Consider the following 25,294-nt stretch of genomic DNA (forward strand, 5'->3'; position numbering starts at 1 on the left):
TCATGTTTATTTATACCCTCTACTTTAAAGTCCAAAAGATATGGTTTGTAATTTAAATTATATGTGTCATTGCAATCTATGCTGAATGGCATGTCACAGAACAAAATATTATTGAGCAGGTTAACCTTACACCAGCATAGCCACAACCAATATTACCCTAGAATATCACCAGCTGCTTCAGATGAAGCATAAAAGGGAAGGTTGAGTCAGGATGTCATCCAAGGTGGCGTCCTTGTATGTCACATGGAGCTCACAGCTTTATTCATCCAGAACAGTTGACACTGTTGTGCTGTTAAGCTCACTGCTCACAGAGGCTGAGGTCAGCTGGATGCTCCTGTCAACAGTGGGGACTCTTCCACCAACAGTTTCATCCGTGTTCCTCTTTGGCCTCAGCAAGATAATGAAACACTTGGGAAGAAATATACAGCCTAACAAGCCATAGCTGGATGCCAAAATGGCAAATATTTCCACAGCAACTTTGAATTTGCCTTTGGTGCTCAAGTAAGCAGGGACAAAGGAGATCCAGACAATGAAAAAGACCAGCATCCCAAAAGTGATACATTTCCCTTCATAATAGTTATCTGGCAGCTTGCGAGCCACAAAGGTTGTTAGGAAACACAGTAGAGCCAGAAAAACATCAAACCCAAATATAGCACACAGAAACTCTATAGACCCTTCATTACATTCAAAGATGATCTTTACATTTTGAGATTCAATGTTCTTGAACATCCTTGGAGGCTCCAGCACCAAGTAAGCTGCACATACACCAATCTCCCCTACAACACAGAACAGCACAATTAATTTTCGAAAAACAGGGTGCATGGATATAAGCCGGGTTTTGGATTTGGAAATCCTGTAGGCAAAAAAGAGTGAAATAGTCTTTCCAAGAGTGGAAGACAGACAAAGGCAAAAGCCCAGTGCCAGAGTGACCTGGCGGGCCATGCAGGTCCAGTTGGATGGCTTTCCTATGAACAACATAGATGATAGCACTGTGATTCCCAGAGACATCTGAATGAGGAAACTCAACTCTCTGTCATTGGCTTTCACCAATGGAGTATGTCTGTGTATCACATACACAATGGTGACTGCAAAGACCACAATTGCCCCAAATATGGAAAGGATAACAAGGGTGAACCCCAGGGCCTCTTCATAAGCAAGGAATTCCACAAGCTTTGGCACACACTTGCTCTTTTCTGCATTGGACCAGTCATCTTCACTGCATGGATCACATTCCCTTTGGCCTATTGAGAAAGAACACAGAATTGACTTCAAGGAAACCAGTTGTCACTTTTTAACTGTGAACAGTCCAGGCCTATTAAAGGCCTGAACAATGTTTACTGGAAATCTGTTGTAAAATAGATATAATATCCTATATATTGAAGAAGAGGTGTGCTTTTTTTAAAAAAAAATTAACTCCAGAAAAGCCCAGGAATGAGAAAGTCACAGTTTTTGAGGTAAACACTCAAAATGACTGGGACATTGTATTTTCAGTCTCTCATCTAATATCCTTTCATGGAAGAGAATCATGTATATACGAACCCAAATGTTCCCAACTCTAGATGGGCATTCCACTGACTGATGAGGATGATAGGAAGAAAAACAAAACCAACAATCATGGTCCCTGGCTCAGAGGGCTAAATCTGGAGGAAGACTCTAAGAGCAAGCATTGATGAACAAGGAAAAACTAGTTGAGATGAGGTTACAGTAGATGATGGAATAGTTCTATTCAGTGTTAATTTAAAAAATCAGGTAAAGAGTGGTGTTTGCTTTCAACCACTCTGACTCCTGGTCTGGACATCTCTGAATGGAATTCTATGTAGCAACTGGGGCAACTATTGCCAGGGAGTTGTGCATGTTACAAGGTGCTTGTTTTATTGTTTTTACACAATTTCTCTGAGGTCTGTGTGACAAAAGATAAGCACATTTTTGGTTCTTCGACCAAAAACCAAATGGAAATATAAATAAACCTGGTCCAACTGTGTGTACAACACCAAGCCTGCCTAAGTCACCTCCAGAGAGCCACCACTGAGCCATCTGTAATAGCAGTTTATTCCAAAGCAACGATACAAGGCATGTGTTTTCAGTACTTAGAACCTTAGGCAACTAGGTGACCTTTTCCCAACTACAATAAGTTCTGAGTTTACTTAAAAAACAAGTAATTTGAAGATTTTATGAATTTATTTATATTTCACATTTTATTTATTTTGTTTGGTGTTTATGAACTTCATGGTAGTAGGGATTATCTTATGAGAAGTGAAAACATATATACATTTATTTATATTTCACATTTTATTTATTTTGTTTGGTGTTTATGAACTTCATGGTAGTAGGGATTCTCATATGAGAAGTGAAAACATATATACATTTATATATATATGTATATATTGGGTCACACTGCATGGTGATAAATTGTATTAGTATCTTGAGTTTTGCTATAGTCTGTTTTTTGTAAAGACTCATAAGAGGCTCTCTGACATTCTTTATTTAATTTAATTGTATTAGTTTCAATGCAAAAATTTCCATCATTACCTTGTTTCTCTGACACATATCCATCAGCACATGGGATGCAATCAAAGCAGCATATGGGTTGTCCCTGTCGAACCCCCTTTCGAGTCCCTGGAGCACACAGTTTTGTGCAGACTGAATCTGGAAGCTAGAAAAGATAAAGACAATAGATATACTAAGCAAAGATAGCAGATATAGCATGGTAATGAGCATGGTATGAAGAGCTTATAATGAACTTTTGCTAAAGAGCAATATTGTGATTGACTCTGAAAAGCTGAACTAACTCTAATGCCAGTTCTTTGCTATCTTGGTGATCAGGGCCAAACTAATTCACATTAGATGCTGTAGATGGATCAGTTTTCTTAGTCTTTTCCTAGTTTGATGAGACCCCTGGCCCTAATAATTTTCTTCAACTCCTGCAATATATCTCTTTTCAACAAATCATCCAAAAATATTTTTATGATAATTAGACATTGATCATAAGTGGCTGGCAGAAAGGAAAAATATGAATGGTCTTCTTCATGTAAACTATAAAGATCCAAATATAATGTAGAGATGGCATAACTTGGAATGTTTTCTTGCTGTTTACTTTTAGAGATTTTAGTAGTAACTTGGAGCTCTTTGTAGTTTTATACTCTGCCTGGATAAATACCTTAAAATACAGAGTAAACTTAGCATTTAAATATTAATCCAAGGAGATATTTATTTACAGGATAGAAACAAGTATGTTTTCCTAGCCAGGCATGGTGACAGCTTCAAGTACACAGTAAGACCTCAGCTCACAAATAAAAAATCCAACCAGCCAACAAACAATATATCAAACCCAAACAAAAACCTGGAAAATTTAAGTCTACAAAAATCACAAAAATTTAGGACATAAAACACATTTTTTTGTAGCTGTCAAATTTAATTTTGTTGGAAATCAATTTCATTATATAAATATTTTCCCTCCCCTGAACTCCATATCTCAGTCTACAACCCTGACAGACACCTCTTGTTTTACCAGAGACCATGCCTTTGCTGTGAACCCCAAGTACCTCAGGTACCTCAAATTTCAAAGGATACACTAATATCCTGAACCCCAGGAACCATGCCAGTTCCCAGAACCCCAGAGGCAATGGAACCCCTAAACGCCAAATTCCAATGTGCCAGGAAGCCCTCCTAACAAAGTTAATATCTGACTTTACTTTAAAGCCCCAAGGTACTACAAAATGGCAGATTCATTTTGTCAGTGAGGTTTTCTGTTCTGTACCTGGGGGATCCAGAACACCAAACCCCCTACCTGAGGAAAGTCACATAGCCCTTAGGGAAATTACATGTCCAACAAAAGACACAAACCTATATCCAAACTAACTAAAAGGCAGAGAAAAAAATCTAAATTAATAATGAAAAGGGAGACCTAACAACAGATATCAAGGAAATTCAAAGGATCATTAGGTCATACTTCAAAAACATGTACTCCACAAAATTGGAAAATCTAAAAGAAAAGGATAAATTTCTTGATAGATACCACTTACCAAAGTTAAATCAAGATCAGATAAACAGTTTAAATACACCCATAACCCCTATAGAAATAATCACAATAATTATGTCTTTAAAAGAAGCTCAGGACCAGAAGATTTTAGCACAGAATTCTACCAGACTTTCAATGAAGAGCTAATCAATATTCCTTAAATTATTCTACAAAATGGAATTGCTGAATTCATTTTATGAAGTCACAGTAACCCTGATACTAAAGACTCAGAAAGACTTTTCTAATGGTGTGTAGGCATGTAGAAGAATGCAAATAGATCCATATTTATCATTGTGTAAAAAACTCAAGTTCAAGTATATTGAAGTCTTCCACATAGATCCAGATACCCTAAATCTTATAGAAATAATTGTGGGACATCGCCTTGAAAGCATTGGCACAAGAGACAACTTCCTGAACAGAACACCAATAGTGTAGGCACCAAGAGTGATAATTAAAAAATGGGAGGTTATGAAACTGAAAGCCTCCTGCAAGGCAATGGACACAGCCACTCAGACAATACCACAACCTACAGAATGGCAGAAGATCCTCATCAACCTCACATCTGACAGAGGAGTAATTTTTAAATATATAAAAAGCTTAAGAAACTAGACATTAACAAACCAAATAATCCAATTAAAATTGGGGCGCAGATTTCAACAGAGAATTCTCATCACAGGAATTTCAAATGCCGGTAAACACTAAGTGTTCAACATCTTTAGCCACCCGTGAAACGATTTTGCGATTCCGTCTTACATGTGTCAGAATGGAGAAGGTAAAAGGCACAAGCGACAGCTCATGCTGGTAAGGATGTGGAGCAAGGGGAATGCTCCTCCATTGCTGGTAGAGGTGAAAATTTGTACAGCCACTCTGGAAATCAATATGGCAGTTTCTCAGAAAGGTGGAAAACAACGTACTTGAAGAGCCAGCTGTACAGCTCCTGAGTATATACACAAAGGACAGTCCCCTATACCAGCAGAACACCTGCTTAGTTATGTTCATAGCAGCTTATTCATCATAGCATGAAGCTGGAAATAACCTCCCTGCCCCTCAACTAAAGATAAAGAAATGTGGCACATTCACATATTGTGAGTATTACTCAGCTTCATGTTGTTAAAAACATTATGAAAGTTTCAGTCAAATAGATGGACCTAAAAAAATCATCCTGAATGAGCTAACACAGAACCAGAAGCCAAACATGGTACGTATTCACTTGTAAGTGGACATTAGCTGGAAAGTAAAGGATAACCATGTTACTATCCACAGACCCAGAGAGGCTAAGTAACAAGGAGATCTCAAGATTCATGAGATTCATGGATCTCTCTGGGCAGGAGAAATAGAATAGACATCATGGATGGAGGATGGTGTGGGGATGGGAACAGGAGGAATCAGATGAAGGAGGACGGAGGGGGAGAGTGCTGAGACAGCCACCTGAAATTGGAGGCTATCTAGTGGACGAACAAGTAACCCAGTATAATAGAAACTCCCAGGAATCTAAGAGAATGACTCTAGTTAAGGCTTCCAGCAATGGAGGTTGTGAAGCCTTAACTTATTTCCTTTAACCAGGCAAGTGGAGGGATTATGTACCAACCCAGCCATATAACCTTTGACCTACAAAATTTGTCCTGCCTACAACATGTGTTGGGTTAAAAGTTGCACAGAAATTATGGGAGTGGCCAACCAAAGACTGGTACAATCTGAGACCCATGCCACAAGAGGAAGCTCACACTTGATAATGACTGACAAAGAAAAAAAAAGTCAATGAAACGATGCCTAAGGATATTCTGCTACACTCAGATTGATAACTAGCTCAACTGCCACTAGAGAGGCTTCATCCAGTAGCTGATGGAAAAAGCTGCAGACACCTACAGTCAAATATTAGGGAAGCTCAGAATCCTGCCAAAGAAGGGGAGAGGAGAGATTGTAGGAGCCAGAGGGCGAGAGGTCAACACAAGAAAACCCACAGATTTCACCAACTTGGGCTCTTAGAAGCTCAAAGAGACTAAACTGACAGTGAGCTTGCCTGGGACTGACCTAGGCCCTTTGCATATTTGTTACAGTTGTATAGCTTGGTCTTCTTTGGGACTCGTAACAGTGGGTACAGGGGCTATCTCTGACTCTTTTATCACCTTTTGGGACCATTTTCCTCATACTGGGTTGCTTTGTCCTTAATTCAAGGTGGATGTTCCTAGTCATACTGCAACTTGATAAGCTATGTTTGGTTGATATTCATGGGAGGCTTGCCCTTCTTTGAATAGAAATAAAGGAAGAGAAGATAAGGGGTGGGATAGAAACAGGTAGGGAATGGGGTGGAGAGAGGATGGAGGGGAAACTGCAGTTGGGTTGTAAAATAAATCATAAAAAAACAAAGCCAATAGGTTAAGTAAATACATATTAAAATATTAAAAAGAATTGTGAAAAATATATAACCCCAATTTTAATACAAAAGATAAAAATAAAATTTACAATTTTCATTAAAACATTCTCAAAAATATCAATACATTACTAAAATACTAAATTTTTCATATATTTTAGTATAACATGGATTCTTAAATTCTAACTTGACAAAAACCATGAAAAACATATGCTACACTAAGGAAATTCATTTGGAATATGGCAAAAATGTTAGATGATTTGCGTTTATTTAGTGCCTGAAAAAATGGAGTTTTCTCTCTCTATGTAAACGAAATATGCCAGACCAACTAACCATTGAAGATTCAGTGTTCCAAAACAATGATGAGTTCTTTGGAAGAACAAGTTCATATTTTGAACTTGTGAATTTGTATTCTCCAACCTTGACAAAGGCAACTTCTCCAGCATTGCCCAAGTGCCAATTGAGGATATCATAATATCCATTTTCTATATCTCCATTGTTATCAAGTTCTATTTCTGTTCCATCATGGGTAGTAATTTTCAATTTCTTAAAGTAAGGCAGCATCTAATATGGAAGAGGAAGAAAAGAAGTAAAAGAAACCATCTCATTAATAATCTCACATTATTATCTTAATACCATGACAAAACATTAAATTATGACAACAAAGTTAATAGTATTGAAGACATACTGGGTTAGATATCTTGTATAATCTAAGTTTACCTTTCCCTCCATTTCTTTCTTTCTTTCTTTCTTTCTTTCTTTCTTTCTTTCTTTCTTTCTTTCTTTCTTCCTTCCTTTATTCCTTTCTTTCTTTCTTTCTTTCTTTCTTTCTTTCTTTCTTTCTTTCTTCCTTCACTTACACTCCAATATCAGACCCTGTCTACTCCCAGTTCTCCCTTAACACAGCTCTTCCCCACTCACCTTCCCCTTCTCCTTTGAGAAGGGAGAGTCCCTAACCCCCTTGGAAATCATGCCACCCTGGCACATCAAGTTACTGTACATCCTCTCTCACTGAGGCCAGACAAGGGAGCCCAGTTAAGAGATGGGATACACAGGCAGGCAACAGATTCAAGGACAGCCTCCACTTCAGTTGTTGGGGTACCAGCATGAAGACTAAGCTATACATCTGATACATATGTGTGGCTGTTGTGAGAGGCTAAATACAGTCCATGCTTGTTCTTTGATTGGAGTTTATGTCCCTGGGAGCTCCCAAGGTTCTACATTAGTTGACATGTGGTCTTCCTGTGTTGTCTCTATCCCCTTTGAGCCCCTCAATCCATTTCCAAATTTTCCACAAGAAACTCCTGAAACTCCATCTATTGTTTGGCTGTGGGTTTCTGTGTCTGTTTCTATTAGTTTCTGGATGGAGTCTTTCAGAGGAAAGTTATGATAGGGTCCTGTCTGAAATAATAACAGAATATTAATAGTGTCAGATACTGATTCTTGCCAATGGGATGGGTTTCAGTTTGTGCGAGTCATTGGCTGACCATTCCCTTAGTCTCTGCTCTATCTTTCCTCCTGTACTTCTTGTAGGCAGGACACATTTTAGGTGAAAAGTTTTGTGTGTATGTTGCTGTTTTTATCTTTTTACTGTGCCTGGCTACATGAGATAGACAGATTCCACATTCCCTACTTCTAGGGGTCTAAAGTCAACTCTGTAGACTTCTTGAGGTCCCCTTCTTTAAATATAAAGAAACATAGAAAATACAATCTAACAAGGTAAAGAAGGATAAAACTATTCAAGAACTGAAAATGGAAATAGAAGTAATTAAGAAAACATAATCTGAGATAAACCTGGAGATAGAAAACCTAGGAAAGACAAAAGGAAGTAAATATGAGTATTGCCAACAGAATACAAGAGATGGAAGGGAGAATCTTAGGTGTAAAAGATACATAAAAGAAATTGATACGTTGGTCAAAGAAAATGCTAAAGCTAAAAAGTTTTTAACACAAAACATCCAGAAAAATTTGAACATTAATTTACCTTTGATGCATACTCCAATTTTATTTTTTGTTAGCATAGTATAAGTTTATACTAAAATAGCTCTTTATCAAGAGACAAGAGATGTTTAGAATATTTTTTCCCTTACCCACTTTCCCTGTGTAAAGATACAAGGGTCTACAACTCTTTCCTTCTTTTGAAGACCCCACTCTAGTAGAGAGACTGGACAATCAGATGCTAAAATTTAAATTCAATAAGATTATGTTGCTGTTGTGTTACAGTTTCCTCCCCAATTCAAATATTTCATCCTTTTCAGGAAGCTCTTTAAGTAATAAGGCAAATATCTCAAAATAGCTTTAGGAAGTCCATGTAACTGAGCACATTCACTAGGTAGCTCCCTGACAGAGTAAGTAAGGAAAGATGAGAGTCCTTTTCAGACTGTATTAAAGTGCAAAGAAGACTCAGACAAGACAAAGTGCAAAGAAGACATTTGAGACCAGTCCATCTGCTGGGAGAGACAGAAACTACCTGAGCTACCTGAAAGTTATTTATACCCACTTAGGAAGGATTCTCCTTAGAGCTGCCTGAAAGCTGTGCTCCAAGTTCCCAGTTTCTGTGACTCAGCTGAAATGGACCTTGGTGTTGCATCTGTCTTTGTATCATTTCTGCTCTTGTACCTAACCCTTCATCCATATTCCTTTAAGTAACCCCAATAAAATTATTGGTTCACTGAGTTGGCAGTAACTGAACTTTGGTCTGTTTAGGACTCCCTATCTGGGGTGAAGTAGATGTGTGTGTTTCATCTCCACAGGAAAAGTTTTGTCACATCACAGTTGCTATTGTAGAAAAAATATTGAAAAGGACATGGAGGCGGTAATGGTTGATTGACTTAGGAAATTGGAAACTCTTCACTTCTCAGTATCTTACTTAGGATTTTACTGCTGTGAAGAGACACCATTACTAAGCAATCTTATAAAGGACAACTTTTAATTGGGGCTGGCTTACAGGTTCAGCAGTTCAGTCCATTATCACCAAGGCAGGAAGCATGGCAGTGTCCATGCAGGCATGGCGCTGGAGGAGTTGAGAAATTTACATCTTCATCCAAAGGAAGCCAGGAACAGACTGACTCTCACTTGACTAGAAGTAGGATCTTAAAGCCCACCCCCACAGAAAGACACTTTCTTCAACAATGCCACACCTACTCCAACAAGGCAGCACCTCCTAATAATGCCATTTGATGGACAAATTCTATACAAATCACCACACTCAGAAAGAGTCCACTTTAGTTTGACTTTTACCATTAGCAGGAAATTGCCTTGAGTGTATGCCTCTGCATTCTAAGGTTCCTTCATGTAGAAATGGCTATGGGCAGTGATACAATAGCTCCTGGAACTGATGTTAAATCTGTAGGTTCAATGAGACATTGAGAAGAAAACTTTCTTCTCAACAAGGAAACATCTTTTGTCTAACCTACACCTTACCTAATTAACATTAGATGGGTAAGAGCATGCTTTAGCATAAGGAAATCCATCACACAGGGCATATCCTCGATCCTCATCTGCCCTACCTGCAGCACTTGGATTTCTCAACCAAAAGACCTAATGTGGTAACAAACTTTCCACAGACCAGCAAGACTGCAGAAGCTGGTAGAAAGATCCTACATGATTGAGTATGAAGATGGAAAGTTTGTTGGTTCTGTTAAATATTGTGACCACAAAGAAGGCACGCATTTAGCAAACACTATTTTCCTCGTTTGTAAGGAGAAGATTGCTCTTCCTAATATTTATCATAGGGATTAAGGCTATGTATGTGAAAGAATTTACAAGTGACTATATTAAGAAAGTGTTTTAGTGCCCTTCTGGTTGCTGCCCTCACGGAGAGCTGAAACCCAGCTCCAGGGAGCAGCTTCAGGCTCGAGACAAGAGGTAAGACCAACTTTTCTGCTCCAAGTGACCTGCCTGGTGGACTCAGGACATACAAAGGCAAAATTCCTCTGGGACCGGACACTTCCGATTTCTAGCTGGGTCCTGAACCTCGCTGATCCTGGCCCACAGCTGCCTGCTCCCAAACCCCGTGGAAGAGAGAGCTCATCGCCCAGACAGGTGGGCAGTCCTGAGACTGCAGGGCAGGAGAGACCGCCAGTACTGCTCACCCTTGCCCACATCCCTGGCCCAAGAGGAAATTGTATAGGGAACAGGAAGATAGGGGCAATCAAGCTGCAGGAACACTGCAGTCCAGGGTGCTGTCCAGACTCCACCCTGATCTGAAGGGACCCGGTCAAACAGCTTCCTGCACCCAAATCCTGTGGGAGGGAGAGCTAGACCTTCAGAGGGGCTGACACACCTGTGAAGCCAGAGGAGACTACTCCTTTCATAATAGTCCCAAACAATATAAAGTACCTCGGTGTGACTTTAACCAACCAAGTGAAAGATCTGTATGATAAGAACCTCGTCTCTGAAGATAGAAATTGAAGAAGACCTCAGAAGATGGAAAGATCTCCCATGCTCATGGATTGGCAGGATTAATATAGTAAAAATGAGAGCTTAGGCTCTCAAGAATTGACAAATGGGCTCTCATAAAACTACAAAACTTCTGAAAGGCAAAGGACACCATTGTTAGGACAAAATGGCAACCAACAAATTGGGAAAGATCTTTACCCATCCTTCAACTGATACAGGGCTCATATCCAAAATACACAAAAAACTCATGAAGTTAGACTGCAGGGTGACAAATAACCCTATTAAAAATGGGGTTCAACATGGGCACTGGAAAAAAATTTCCTGAACAAAACACCAATGGCTCATGCTCTAAGATCAAGAATCGACAAATGGGATCTCATAAAACTGCAAAGCTTCTGTAAGGCAAAGGACACTGTGGTTAGGACAAAACGGCAACCAACAGATTGGGAAAAGATCTTTACCAATCCTACTACAGATAGAGGCCTTATATCCAAAATATACAAAGAACTCAAGAAGTTAGACCGCAGGGAAACAAGTAACCCTATTAAAAAATGGGGTTCAGAGCTAAACAAAGAATTCACAGCTGAGGAATGCCGAATGGCTGAGAAACACCTAAAGAAATGTTCAACATCTTTAGTCATAAGGGAAATGCAAATCAAAACAACCCTGAGATTTCACCTCACACCAGTGCGATTGGCTAAGATCAAAAACTCAGGTGACAGCAGATGCTGGCGAGGATGTGGAGAAAGAGGAACACTCCTCCATTGTTGGTGGGATTGCAGACTGGTAAAACCATTCTGGAAATCAGTCTGGAGGTTCCTCAGAAAATTGGACATTGAACTGCCTGAGGATCCAGCTATACCTCTCTTGGGCATATACCCAAAAGATGCCTCAACATATAAAAGAGACACGTGCTCCACTATGTTCATCGCAGCCTTATTTATAATAGCCAGAAGCTGGAAAGAACCCAGATGCCCTTCAACAGAGGAATGGATGCAGAAAATGTGGTACATCTACACAATGGAATATTACTCAGCTATCAAAAACAACGAGTTTATGAAATTCGTAGGCAAATGGTTGGAACTGGAAAACATCATCCTGAGTGAGCTAACCCAATCACAGAAAGACATACATGGTATGCACTCATTGATAAGTGGCTATTAGCCCAAATGCTTGAATTACCCTAGATGCCTAGAACAAATGAAACTCAAGACGGATGATCAAAATGTGAATGCTTCACTCCTTCTTTAAATGAGGAAAAAGAATACCCTTGGCAGGGAAGGGAGAGGCAAAGATTAAAACAGAGACTGAAGGAACACCCATTCAGAGTCTGCCCCACATGTGGCCCATACATATACAGCCACCCAATTAGACAAGATGGATGAAGCAAAGAAGTGCAGACCGACAGGAGCCGGATGTAGATCTCTCCTGAGAGACACAGCCAGAATACAGCAAATATAGAGGCGAATGCCAGCAGCAAACCACTGAACTGAGAATAGGTCCCCTATTGAAGGAATCAGAGAAAGAACTGGAAGAGCTTGAAGGGGCTCGAGACCCCAAAAGTACAACAATGCCAAGCAACCAGAGCTTCCAGGGACTAAGCCACTACCTAAAGACTATACATGGACTGACCCTGGACTCTGACCCCATAGGTAGCAATGAATATCCTAGTAAGAGCACCAGTGGAAGGGGAAGCCCTGGGTCCTGCTAAGACTGAACCCCCAGTGAACTAGTCTATGGGGGGAGGGCGGCAATGGGGGGAGGGTTGGGAGGGGAACACCCATAAGGAAGGGGAGGGGGGAGGGGGATGTTTGCCCGGAAACTGGGAAAGGGAATAACACTCGAAATGTATATAAGAAATACTCAAGTTAATAAAAAAAAAAAAAAAAAACTCAGGTGACAGCAGATGCTGGCAAGTATGTAGAGGAAAAAAAAATGGGGTTCAGAGCTAAACAAAGAATTCACAGCTGGGTACTGTCTAATGGCTGAGAAGAACCTAAAGAAATGTTTACCATCTTTAGTCATAAGGGAAATGCAAATCAAACAACCCTGAGGTTCCCCCTCACACCAGTCAGAATGGCTAAGATCCAAAACTCCAGCGAGAGCAGATGCTGGCAAGGATGTGGAGAAAGAGGAACACTCCTCCATTTTTGGTGGGATTGCAGACTAGTACAACCATTTTGGAAATCAGTCTGTAGGTTCCTCAGAAAATTGGACATTGCACTACCTAAGTACCCAGCTATACCTCTCTTGGGCATATACCCGAAAGATGCCCCAACATAAAACAAAGACACATGCTCCACTATGTTCATAGCAGCCTAATTTAAAATAGCCAGAAGCTGGAAAGAACCCAGATGTCCTTCAACAGAGGAATGGGTACAAAAAATGTGGTACATCTACACAATGGAATACTACTCAGCTATCAAAAACAATGACTTTATGAAATTCATAGACCAATGAATGGAACTGGAAAATATCCTGAGTGAAGTAACCCAATCACAGAAAACACACATGGTATGCACTCATTGATAAGTGGATATTAGCCCAAATGCTCGAATTTCCCTAAGTGCACAGAACATATGAAACTCAAGAATGACCAAAATGGGGATGCCTCACTCCTTCTTTAAAAGGGGAACAAGAATACCCTTGGGAGGGGATAGGGAGGCAAAGTTTAGAACAGAGGCTGAAGGAACACCCATTCAGAGCTTGCCTCACATGTGGCCCATACATATACAGCCACCAAATAGACAAGATGGATGAAACTAAGAAGTGCAGGCTGACAGGAACCAGATCTCTCCTGAGAGACACAGCCAGAATATGGCAAATACATAGGCGAATGCCAGCAGCAAACCACAGAACTGAGAACGGGACCCCCGTTGAAGGATTCAGAGAAAGAACTGAAAGAACTTGAGGAGGCTTGAGACCCCATATGAACAACAATGCCAACCAACCAGAGCTTCCAGGGACTAAGCCACTATCCAAAGACTATACATGGACTGACCCTGGTCTCCAACTTCATAGGTAGCAATGAATAGCCTAGTAAGGGTACCAGTTGAAGGGGAAGCCCTTGGTCCCCCATTGAATGTGATTGTTGCGGGGGAGGGCGGTAATGGGGGGAGGATGGGGAGGGGAACAACCATATAGAAGGGGAGGGGGAGGGCTTAGGGGGATGTTGGCCTGAAAACTGGGAAAGGGAATAACAATTGAAATGTAAATAAGAAATACTCAATTTAATAAAGATGGAGAAAAAAAGGAAGTGTTTTAGTCACTATTTATATCTGGGATTACTTTGTGTTATCTGGCCTCTTGTTTTTCTTCTGACTTGTTTCCTGTCTATTCTTCTCTATTATAAAATGTATGCCAGAAATCATCAAAATTCAACTTTTATCCTAAGTTCACTAAATGTTCTCTCCACTCCCTATTAATAGTCAACCAAATAAATGTCCAAAGACTTCCACAGTTTGACCCTTCTGTAGATCAGCCTTCTTACAGTTCTACTTGCTTGAAACCTTTGGATAATATGACACATTTCTCTAACATTATATATTTCTCAAGAATTTAGAAACGCCAGGTGGGTATTGGCATGACCCTGATCTCACAGACTGATGCAAGGTACATAGTGTAAACTTCTCTCAGGAGGAGAATGAGGAGAAGGAACAGGAGAAGTAACGTAAGGAGAAGACAAAAATGTAGTGTAAATAACAAAATTCAAAGGGGTTTTTCCGGTCTTATCTATTGGTAGAATAATATTGAAACATAAATAAAGATTGTATACTTATTTTGGTTTCTGTTAAACAAATGCTTTACATTGATACATTTACCAGGCTTTCCTGTTTATATATTATTCTTCACTGTAGAGAGTTAATTTTTTTAATTTATTGGCATAAGGTGCTATATGAAGAAGAACAGCCCTTGATGTGAACAGTGATTGACTTTTATCTTGATACTATGTAGTCCCTACCCCATCTTTAAAGCCGTTTCACCTGCAATAATTGTCTTATTGAGCAAATTTAAGTTTAGCCTTTCAGTGTTCAGATAAGCTATAGGATAATTGTTTAGTATTAAAGAGTATTCTTTATCTTGACAGAAACATTCAAAGGACTTCTAGTAAAATGATATCTTTGACATCTAAAAAATATTTATCATTGTGTATATATTACAACTTTCTTAGTACCAGTGAACATATCAGTTCTAGTTTTGTTCTGTTGCTGTTAAAAACTATCATGACCAAAAGCAATCTGGGGGAAGAAAGAGTTATCTGGTTTACATTTCCAGATCACAGTCCATAGTTGATGGAAACTGGGTTAATAATCTACAGGCTTAACCACCAAGGAATTCTGTTAACCACTGGGGAATTCTGCTTATTGGCTTAGTCTCTGGCATGTATAATGAGCTATTTTTCTTATAAAGTCCAGTTGAATCTGCCTAGAGAAGGTGCCACACAAAGTGGACTGAGCTCTCCCACATCAATCATAATGGAGTCAAGGTCTTATAGATATAAAGCAGTCTGATGTAGGACAAGCTTCAGTTGAGATTCCTTCTTCCTAGGTGATTCTAGATTGGATAAAGTTGCTACTAAAACTCTAATCAACATCCTTAGGGTTCAGACCCTGCATCATTTCTAAGTTCCATGTCAGTTACTGGAAACAGCATATTGTACAGAAAGAGCTGACTTTAAATCTGGGTTAGAGAAAGTACAAAAAAGCTGTAGTGGTCAGAGGTTTCGAAAAAAGGTAGTCTTAGGAAATAGCAGAGATAATGTCAGTAAAAGGAACTAGTGCCTACTCAAACACTGTGGATTTTTGGAAGCAAAATAAATAAGTTATGGATTAACACCCATAGAAGAAAAAAATTTCTGGAGTGTATCTTGATATCCAGAATTGGTAGGGGAAAAGTACAACTCCAGATAACATGTGAATGGAATGAAAAAAGGGCAAAAGAAGCCTTTTTCAGGCAGCAAAGGTATCATGTGTTTTGGACAAGATTAATTTCCAATGGCCATTAAAACTGGATGGGGAAAGTATAATGAAAGCAAGACAGTTTTACAGCTAGAAATATTGCCCAGAAAGATAATTGCTGTTCTCATTTTGTTTTGATTTTTGAGAGAAGGCTTTACTCTCTATCTCTAGTGGATCTGATCCTCATAATGTAGTTAAAGTTAGCTTTGAACCCATGATAATAATGCCTCAGCTAGGAAAAAGTCATGAGTCACCTGAGTGGAGGAAAAAAGTGGATAGAAGGCATGAGTGTATCTCAAGATATCTCAAGTGTATCACAAGATAATCATTAGTTCCATAGGGAAACAGTATTTTATGACGAAAAAAAATGGTGGCATCACTTAACAGTAATAATGAAAGGTAATTATATCATTTGACCTCTGATATGCAATATTTAATAGGGACACGATTAAGACTGGAGAAATTGCTCAGATAATTATAGCACTTGTTGATTTTGTAGATGACAAGGCTTGATTCCTAGAACCAACGAGGAAACTCATAATTGCCTATAACTATAGTTTCAGGGGATTTAATGCCCGTTTCTGACCTCCATTAGCACCAGGCATGCATGTGGCCCGAATAAGTACTTGTAGACAAAACATTTGTATGTATAAAAGAAAATAAATCTAAAAACAGACACAATATCATCACTAAATAATGTATATGTGTAACTTAATCATAATAAAAATTATACAAACTTAAGTTAAAAATCAGTCTAAAAATACATGACCAGTGCTATTAAAAGTATTAAGGGTAAGGACCTGGAAAAAATGGATCATTGATTAATAACATTTGTTGCTACATGTTTGACACCAAGCACACAGTTGATGCTTCCTAACTTCTATAACCCTAGCTCCAGGGGATGTGAGCTTCAGATGACTTTGAGTATAGTCACGCCTATGGTACACATAAATGCACATAAGGAAACACTGACTCATACTAAGTAATATAAAATAAAATAAAACTTTAAAAAAGTATCAAGAATAAGAAGATGCTAATAAAAAAGGAATTGTCAGAAAATGTGTGGTGAGGGGTAGGGTAAACAGAATGAAGAATGTTACGTGGGCTGCTAAAAACAGATAGCACTGAGTGCTGTGTGGGCCAAACTGAAAGCGAAATTTAAGGGGAAATGCAAGTGTCCTAGTCACTGTGACCTCTAGTAAATTGACAGGTTCTTATGTAAGAGTAAAGGGATAAAGATAGGCAAGGAAGGAGTACACATTAGTGATGTTAAGTGAACCTTCTGTGGGACTGACAGGACCTGAGCGGGGATGCTCAAGTTCTTTATTTCTTGTAAGAGGGTTGTATAGACAGAAACAAGCAGGGAATCATGAATGAGATCAGTCTTGGCAAGACCACTCAGGCCACTGGGTACCAACATGGAGCATTTGACAGGAGATCAAAGACAGGTACAGTCGATTTAAATGTCCCAGGTATCACCTGTAATCTTTACCCTCTGACAGTCATCCTTTTGTGTGGCTCCTACTATATTGTATAAAGAAAACATTTTCTAGTCTTTCCTTCAGATAGTTAAGACCAGTCATTAAGATAAAAGTTCTGGAGTGTAAGGAAAATTATATATAATATCCGGGACTCATCCTAACCTGGAGGGACACACGTCTTTTCCTACCATGAACATGACATACTTGAAACTCAAGTAGTTACCTTAAATAACAAGTTGCATATTATATATTGGGAACAGACCAAAGGAAGTAACCAGAGTCACTACCTCATGCTTTACTCCTAGATAGTTTTAAGTTTCATTTCTGTGAAGAAAAACAGAATATTGTTTAAAAGGCATTATTTTTTCTTTTGTAAGATAGGTTTGTTATTATTGACAACAAACCTAATAATTTTGTAACGAATGAGGACATAAAATGAACAATCAAGTCATCCAGACAAGTTTTTTTGGAATAAAATCGTTTGGAAGCAAGTCAGCAGTTTCAATGTATGAACCTGGCAGTGAAAAATTGATTTTACACCATGCTATTTCATAGGGTCAAATAACATACCTCTCTGGGCTCAAAGTCAGGTATATGTGAACATGCTGTACTATTACTATATTCTTCCAATAAGTCACAATTGCTTAAACGATCCAGGGCATAAGCCATAAGATACACAGCTTGTTTGACATTGTTTGTAATTCTCAGCTGAGATGTATCTAGATAGGTATTTTTCAGATCCTCCAGCTTCTCCTCTCCGGTGCAGAGCTGATTAGACATAGCATATAATCTGTCTTCTTTTCCAGTCATATTCACTCTGTGGTCCACGTTGTAAGGCACAGTGCTGTTGGGCCAGGTACAGTTAAAAGCAGTTTGCCAGAATTCAATGGTCAAGACATCCTTTGGATCCTTGCTAGGGTGTATATCATAAAGAAATTCTTTTAATCCTGGTATAACACTTCTCGGGATTGCAAATCCAATGGTTCCTCCAAAATAAGGAAAATACTCAGGCTTTGCAACAAGAGCTGAGGTAATCCAGGCTTCACTGGCTATCCATGTCCTGTCGGTTATGTTGTGATGAACCACTTCCAGCACAAAGGGGCTGAGGTCAATGTCAGTTGTAAAAAGCACAATGACTTTGGCAGTGGAACTTTTTACCGCCTTAACAGCTTTTTGCATTTTCTCATTGGAGTAGACTTTTGGAATGGTTTCAGAGAAAGCAACACAGAGGTTGGCACTCTCCATTTTTTCCCTAAATGATTTTACTCCATATTTTCCATAATCGTCATCAGCTGCAATAGCACCTACCCAGACCCAACCAAAGTGTTTGATAAGATTCACCATGGCCTCAGACTGGATCTTATCACTGGGTATTGAGCGATAAAAAGATGGAAACTGGAATTTGTCACTAAGAATTGAGCAGGAAGAAGTATAACCAACCTAAAATTGAAAATGATTATAGTTACTAGGACGTGGGGGCCAAATATTAAAGGAGATTTTCAGAATATTGAGAGCGAGGGAACTGACTAATCCTTTCTTTGCCCTTTCTGTAGACAATGACTTTCTACTGATGTTTTTACTTATTGGATCAGGGCTGCCAACTGTTAGGATGACGATACTTAATACCACTACTTTTCATGGGTGAGACCACAACAGTTTCAGGAAGGTTAACATATTTTCCTTCATCCTCCTGGACATTGGTGACTCCCATGAGTCAGGATATCCAATCTCTTCATCAGCTTTAGCATCTCCTGTAAAGAGATGTCGGACTGAGTCCAAGTCTCAGTCTTCTCAGTAGTACGAATTTGTTTCTGAGTGCTCTCCTGGCCGCACCTCTGCTTCCTTACTTCGTTCTGTTCTTTCTTTTCCCTTTTTGTTTCCTGCTGTCAGGATTTCCTCCAATTGATTCCTCCTTGAATAATGCATTATTTCTTTGTTATCTTTTCCTCTGTCCCCTTTCCTGTTCTTATTCTGCTGGCTAATGTTTGTATTTTCCTTTCTAATCACACAGCAACAGATTCCTGATGGTATTGTGTAGGAAGGAATCCCTTTAAGAAGAAATGATATCAGATTTCTGAGGCTTGGCAAATTATTTTGCATATAAGATCATGTTACTTTTACCTTATGAGTCTCTGTTTACCCCACAAGAAAAGTAAAATGATAATAAGCTATATGTTTTGTTTTTTAAATATAAAAGCATTAAACAGAGAATTTAAGATTTTCTCCAGATTTACTAAAAACTATGGAAAAATGTATTTAAAGGTTCTAGGCTGAGCTTCAGTTCATTAGAGTTTACTGGAAGATAGAGCTCATAGCAGGTGCAGTTTGGATGGGGTATATGATATAAGATATATGCCAACTCACCCACCTTTAAATTAAATACTTTGTTAGGCTGGGATTGTGGGTCATTCGTGCAGCATTTGTCTACAAAGAACAAGTTCCTGGATTTTATCTCGAGTATCACAGGAGAAAAGATAAGAAAGAAAGGGAGAGAAAGAAAAAAATTGGAAAGAAAAAAAAGAAGGAAAGAAAGAGGGAAGAAGGAAGAAAAGACAGAAGGAGAAAATGGAGGATGAAGGAAAGAGAGGTGAGTGAAATACTGCTGTTAAATCAGTATCACCAATTATCTTTCCATCATTCATATCAATACATCCTGACCCTTTAATGACATAACCTTTGAAGTGATTCTAGATCCCTTTATTTTTCCCTTTAATTTCCTAATAATTCTTGCTTTGTAATTATTTATTCTTGTATTGACCTATGCTACTTTCTCCTGGTTTAAAATATCCTATTAAGTTAGCTAATGTGAAATTCCCAGGCTCATTTCAGCATTTCAGTATGATGATTTTGCTCATGAGTCACAACCATCAACAGAGAACCAGAGAAAAACCCGTGCTTTATTCCAACCACCAGTCCACCACCAAGTATTTACGGATGAGACCTCTACTGTGCTCCACACAGTACACAAAGCACGGTGACTAGTGAGGTGTTAATATCCTCATCACTACCCCACAGGTTAGTGAATGCAAGCACAATGCGCCAGGAGATCACAAGTCAGTCTAACAGTCCATCGCCGTAACCACTCGGCCACCTTGTCCCACACCACAAGTCACTCTAAATAGGCTGCAGTGTGCACTGCTTGAGTTGGGTGGAACAGAGTAACTGGGAGAACTTGGCCCCCTTTCATGTTGCCTCTGAAGGTTAGTTCATCTTCTCTGGACCACACCACTATTTGCAATAATTTCTACATGCTATTTATATTTTCTCTCTCCTTTTCTCTGTTCTTTCCTTTTCTTTTCTTTTCTTTCCTTTCCTTTCCTTTCCTTTCCTTTCCTTTCCCTTTCTTCCTTCCTCCCTCCCTCCCTCCTTCCTTCCTCCTTCCCTTCCTTCCTTCCTTCCTTCCTTCCTTCCTTCCTTCCTTCCTTCCTTCCTTCCTTCCTTCCTTCTTTCCTTTCTTTCCTTTTTTTTCTGTTTTGAGACAGGGTTTCTGTGTCTAACAGCCCTGATTATCTTGGAACTCACTTTGTAGACCAGGCTGACCTTAAAGTCACAGAGATTTCCCTGCCTCCACCTTCAAAGTTCTGTAACTAAAGGCCTGTGCCACCCCTCCTGGCACAGTGTTGGTATGTTTTCTAAGTACATAGCACACTATTCCAATTTACCTGAGGCATGTAATACAACCCCAGAATTCTTGAAGCAGCAACTGACAAGGATGAGCCTCCTGATCCAATAATTCCTACCAGATATTTTCCAGTGCTGTTTCTAAAATTGGGCTTGTTTTCTTCCTGTCCTGTAAGAAATACCAAAGCAGTCTCCATTGCTTTGGAGACAGAAAAACAGGTGTCAAAGATCTGGTAGCCCAGAGTGTGGTTGGGCAAAATGTCCTTCCTTCCATTAATCTCCTTGATGGTGTGGATCATGGTTTTCATCCAGCGGAAACCCCGGAAATTAAACCTGGAAAGGAAAAGCTTTTGTGAGGCACTGGCCTCTTAGGGGTTTGGGAAAAGGGAGAGGTTTGCAGGGAAGAAAGTTCAGTTAAGTGAGTGATTATAGCATTTGCGGAAGCAGCAGCAGGTACCTCAGTCTTTTGTGCATGTGAAATTTTCACATATGACAGTACAATGTTTAAAGATTCAAATATTAGTCATATTCAGTCTTTATAAGTGACTAGTTTACATTTTTAACTTATATATCTCATATGCTATAATATTTTGGAATTTCTGGTTATTTCTTTTCAAAATTGTTCTTCTAGCCACAATTCTTTTCACTAAATGCACCTAAGTATCCCTGAGAATATGCTTTCTTACTTCATTGGAGGTCCCTAGGGACAGGATTCTTCTCTCATTCTTGACTTATTTTCCACTGAATATTTATTATGCCAATAAAAATAATTTAATATATTAAATACTTATAATAATATGTTATTAAAGTCAGCATGTAAATTTCTGTATACTATGCTTTAATTACAACACGCATCTTACTGTTGAGAAATCTTTAACTGAAGTTTTCTTCCTGTTCTCATGTAAGAACATAAATGTGAACCTCCTATTTTTCTGCATCCATTTAAAAGGGACATAGTGCCCCTGTGTCCCATTACCCTACTGTTTTCAAGGCCTGGTACATGAAACAACACCAAAACCTCCTCTTCTCCTCCTCTTTTCCTCTCCCGTTCTAACCATACTTTAGCAAACATGCAAAGTGATTATGTAAGTAACCGTTTTCTTGCTGTCCTCTTTATCTTTCTTCAGTTTAATAAGTATTTTAAATTCAAGACCTAACCATAAGTATATTTATTCACAATATGGAATTTTCTTTTCTGTGTGTGAATGCATGTCCTGTTATATGTGGAGAAGAGATGTCATTGACAAGTCCTCCGTCACTCTCCACCTTATTGTCTGAGATAGGGTTCCTTGTTGATCCTGGACCTTGACTTGGCTAGCCCAGTCTTCTGGCCTTCCTGTCTTTGCTCTCTGAGCAATTGGGTTGCAGAATGCCACCACGCTAAACTTTTTTGTGTGGGTCTAGGACCTCTGATTCAGGTCCTCTTTCTTGCATGGCAAGATCCTTGCCACATGAGCCATCTGCCCAGATCAGTCTATTTAACTTTTGCTTTGATTTAGCTTCGCTTTTCAGTTAGTATGAAGACGTTTAATTCCTCTGGTGTTATACAGCATAAATACAGTAAAAAAGATCCTGCTTTCAATTTCCTTACCCAGAAAATATTGATCTATGTAAGGAGAAAGAAAAGTAACCAAGCAATGTGATTAGAACAGTGATGGGAATAGATGTATGAACAATGCCATTCAATGAGCATGCAGCCTAGACTATGACAGCTACACCAAGGCTTGCAGGATGACAGAGAGAGGGGGACAGGACTGCAGACAGATGCTGGTAAGAAGTTACTACAACTGGATAAAGTCACTTCAACTAGAACTACATTCAAGGACTGAAGAGATTAGTATTTATGATTACAGATTGTGGATGGTAACATAATTAAGGAAAAACAGAAAACAAAAGAGAACAAAAAAAGGAGTTACCATCCTGTTACACCAATGACATAATACACATGTAAATAAGTACAGAGGTATCTTTTAAGCAAGATAGAATATCATTTCAAGAGCTGGACAAATAACTACCTGCTTTGAGCCTGTAACTCAAAATGTAACTCATTTAAAATTAGCCAACAATTAATTAGTTCTTCCCAAAGGAAAAAGCCATCTGCCCCAAGCTGACTTACTTACAATATTGGAAAAGCTGGAATAATCTTCAATATACAGTGGTGGTTTATAACCTGTGTGGTAATATATTCTACTATTTAAAAAATCCTTGAGCAGATAAATGATACAATAGTGTGGATAGAACAAGCCATGAAATGGGCAGCAGGCATCTTACTGTGATTACACTGCATAGAAGTGATGTGGGCCCTTTGAAGATTAATTAGGATAACATCTCAAATAAGTGATTATTGGGGAGAATTTTCTTCATTCATAGGTTTTGATCAAGTTTTCTACAGTACTGTTATATACTATGTACACAGTCATAAATTTATTTTCAAAAAGTTCCAAATATGGATATAAAACTTAAAAGAAAATGCTTTGCGAAGGCAATGGGATTGTAGGTAGTGGTTTTATTTTCTTTTAATTTCTGGCATGCTTTTCATATCTAACCTCCCCTCACATCTCTCTGTGTGTGTAAGAAAAATATATTAACAGACATCTGTTCTATCCCAATTTTGTTTTACTCACAAAAGATTGCTATATTTGAATAATAGGAATCCCATTATTTGATATGATATCTTGCAGGAGACAGCAGTAGAGACAGAATTTTTCCTGCAGTTCAGAATCCTATCCTGAACATTTCCTCAGATACCTAGAAGAGTTCCCAGACTGCACACTTGAACTTGAGCATGTAACAATTAACAGTGAAGCTGCACCACACTGTGCAGCATCTGTGCGTCTCAACACACACCAACAGAGGTCTTCTGAACATGCAGATTCTCTTCTGCAGATGTGATATGTAATCCCTAGTCCTATATGCTTAACAAGCTTTTAGATGCTGCTGCAGGCAGTCAACAGAGAACCATCTGAGGAGTAACTTCCTGAGAACCAACCACGGAAAACCTCTCAACTTATAAACTTTGACAAAGTCATAGAAACCCAGATTTGAAGAACTTGAGCTGGAATCCAGGCTCTGTGGTAACCACTCTTATCAGACCACCCAGATTAATGTGAAAAAAGAAAAACAAATCTCAATGACTTACCCCTCGCACATGGCTGATACGGGTTCCTCATCAGAGTCATTTGTTGGGATGGTTCTAGAGTGAATAGGAAATAGTCCTCCAATAACCATGGAGTGGTTTGCAGCCTCTACGTATCCAGTCAGATTAAACTTGCGCAGCAGCCTGCATGTCACATTCTGCTCTTCATTTTGAGCATATAATTCAACCCACAAAAATACAGTCAATCCCAGAATCAAGCACTTCTTTCTGCTAGCCATCTTAATCTGGTGAGCTTGAGGATAATGAAAGTGTTGAGGTGACACAGGTTCTAAGGAAGCACCGTAACGGAGTGTTGGAGTGTGCGTGTGCCTAACCTAGTGACCCGCTTGCTGCTCCTGAGGAAATCATTTCATGTTGTAGACACAGATGTCACAATCAGTTGCAATTTATGGATCTGGAATAGGAGCAGAGCAATCCTCTGAGAGGAGGCACTTGGTTGTCTTGTATGCTTTGCAGTGATAAATAAGACAGAATTATGGGATTCAGTTTGAAAGGTATTTTAAGTTGTGCAAACTGTTTCCTCTTGTTTGGCATTGTCAGCTTCATCAAGTGTCACTGTAGCCAACTCCTTGGCCTTCTCTACCTCGAAGAAGAGGAAAGGCATCATGCTTCATCATAAATTATTTACAGAGGCAACAGCAAGCCAATCTTTGACTTCCATGTGAAGAAACAACTGAAAGAAATATGTGCGGATTGGCTTCACATAAAATATATGTTCTGTTATTTTTATGGATACAATGGTGAGACAGTCAGAGAGTTTCTGTGCCATATTATCCCCATCAATGGCTAAGCTCCCTTAGAAATTCCCTGTAAATTCCCAGGACATTGTGTGTGCCAGGTAGGCACTGTCTTATGGAGTCACATATCTAGCCATTTCTGCTCCCTTGCTTGCTGGGCCTCACTCCTCAGAGACAAATTTCTGGTTTCCAAATCAATTGATCATGATCACCAGCCTCACAGTCAGCTTTGCTCCTTCTCAAATGTTCCCCTTCCCACCCCGAGAATACAGCCCATAGAATGGAGTCACAATAAAATTTAGCACGAGTTTGTGGATCATGGAAAATGTGTGGAACATTCGATGGCATGGTTCTGCATCCAAGAACATTTAAAGGGACTTGTAAATATCTAAAACAAGATCAATGTATACATTTTACTCATAACATTAACGTTTATGATAAACTAAAAGCACCACAGAGGGAATTTGGAACAGCTATAATCTAGTCACCTGATGGGCTACAAGGCTACAAGACCATACTCCTGGAAGCATTCGCTGACCAACATGAAACC

At 39.1% G+C, this 25,294-nt stretch overlaps 1 protein-coding gene across 2 annotated transcripts; it reads right to left on the minus strand.

The window, feature by feature from the left end:
- On the minus strand, window positions 1-24,275 carry Vom2r45 (vomeronasal 2 receptor, 45). 2 transcript variants are annotated; one of them, XM_087637454.1, is made up of 6 exons: window positions 23,999-24,275; window positions 20,892-21,183; window positions 17,800-18,669; window positions 6,723-6,953; window positions 2,530-2,653; window positions 1-1,241 (listed from the first exon to the last, which is right to left on the minus strand). In XM_087637454.1, exons 1-6 carry the CDS (start codon window positions 24,223-24,225, stop codon window positions 259-261), a joined length of 2,727 nt encoding a protein of 908 aa, XP_087493580.1. In that variant the 5' UTR covers window positions 24,226-24,275; the 3' UTR covers window positions 1-258. The 2 variants fall into 2 exon arrangements, with proteins under 2 accessions (XP_087493580.1, XP_087493578.1); XM_087637452.1 differs by having other exon boundaries at window positions 23,990-24,275.
- Between the last annotated feature and the right edge of the window lie 1,019 nt (window positions 24,276-25,294).

This window comes from Rattus norvegicus, chromosome 2 (genome assembly GCF_021556685.1).
Source record: "Rattus norvegicus strain SHRSP/BbbUtx chromosome 2, alternate assembly SHRSP_T2T, whole genome shotgun sequence".
In the NCBI taxonomy this organism is placed as follows: domain Eukaryota; kingdom Metazoa; phylum Chordata; class Mammalia; order Rodentia; family Muridae; genus Rattus; species Rattus norvegicus.

Excerpts from the sequence above, each read along its gene's own strand:
- Vom2r45 (XM_087637452.1), bottom strand. The coding sequence starts at position 24,225 with ATGGCTAGCAGAAAGAAGTGCTTGATTCTGGGATTGACTGTATTTTTG. Across the intron at positions 21,184-23,989 it reads GTATCAGCCATGTGCGAGGG|GTTTAATTTCCGGGGTTTCC; the intron begins GTAAGTCATTGA and ends TTTCCTTTCCAG. Across the intron at positions 6,954-17,799 it reads CTGACTTTGAGCCCAGAGAG|ATGCTGCCTTACTTTAAGAA; the intron begins GTATGTTATTTG and ends CTTCCATATTAG.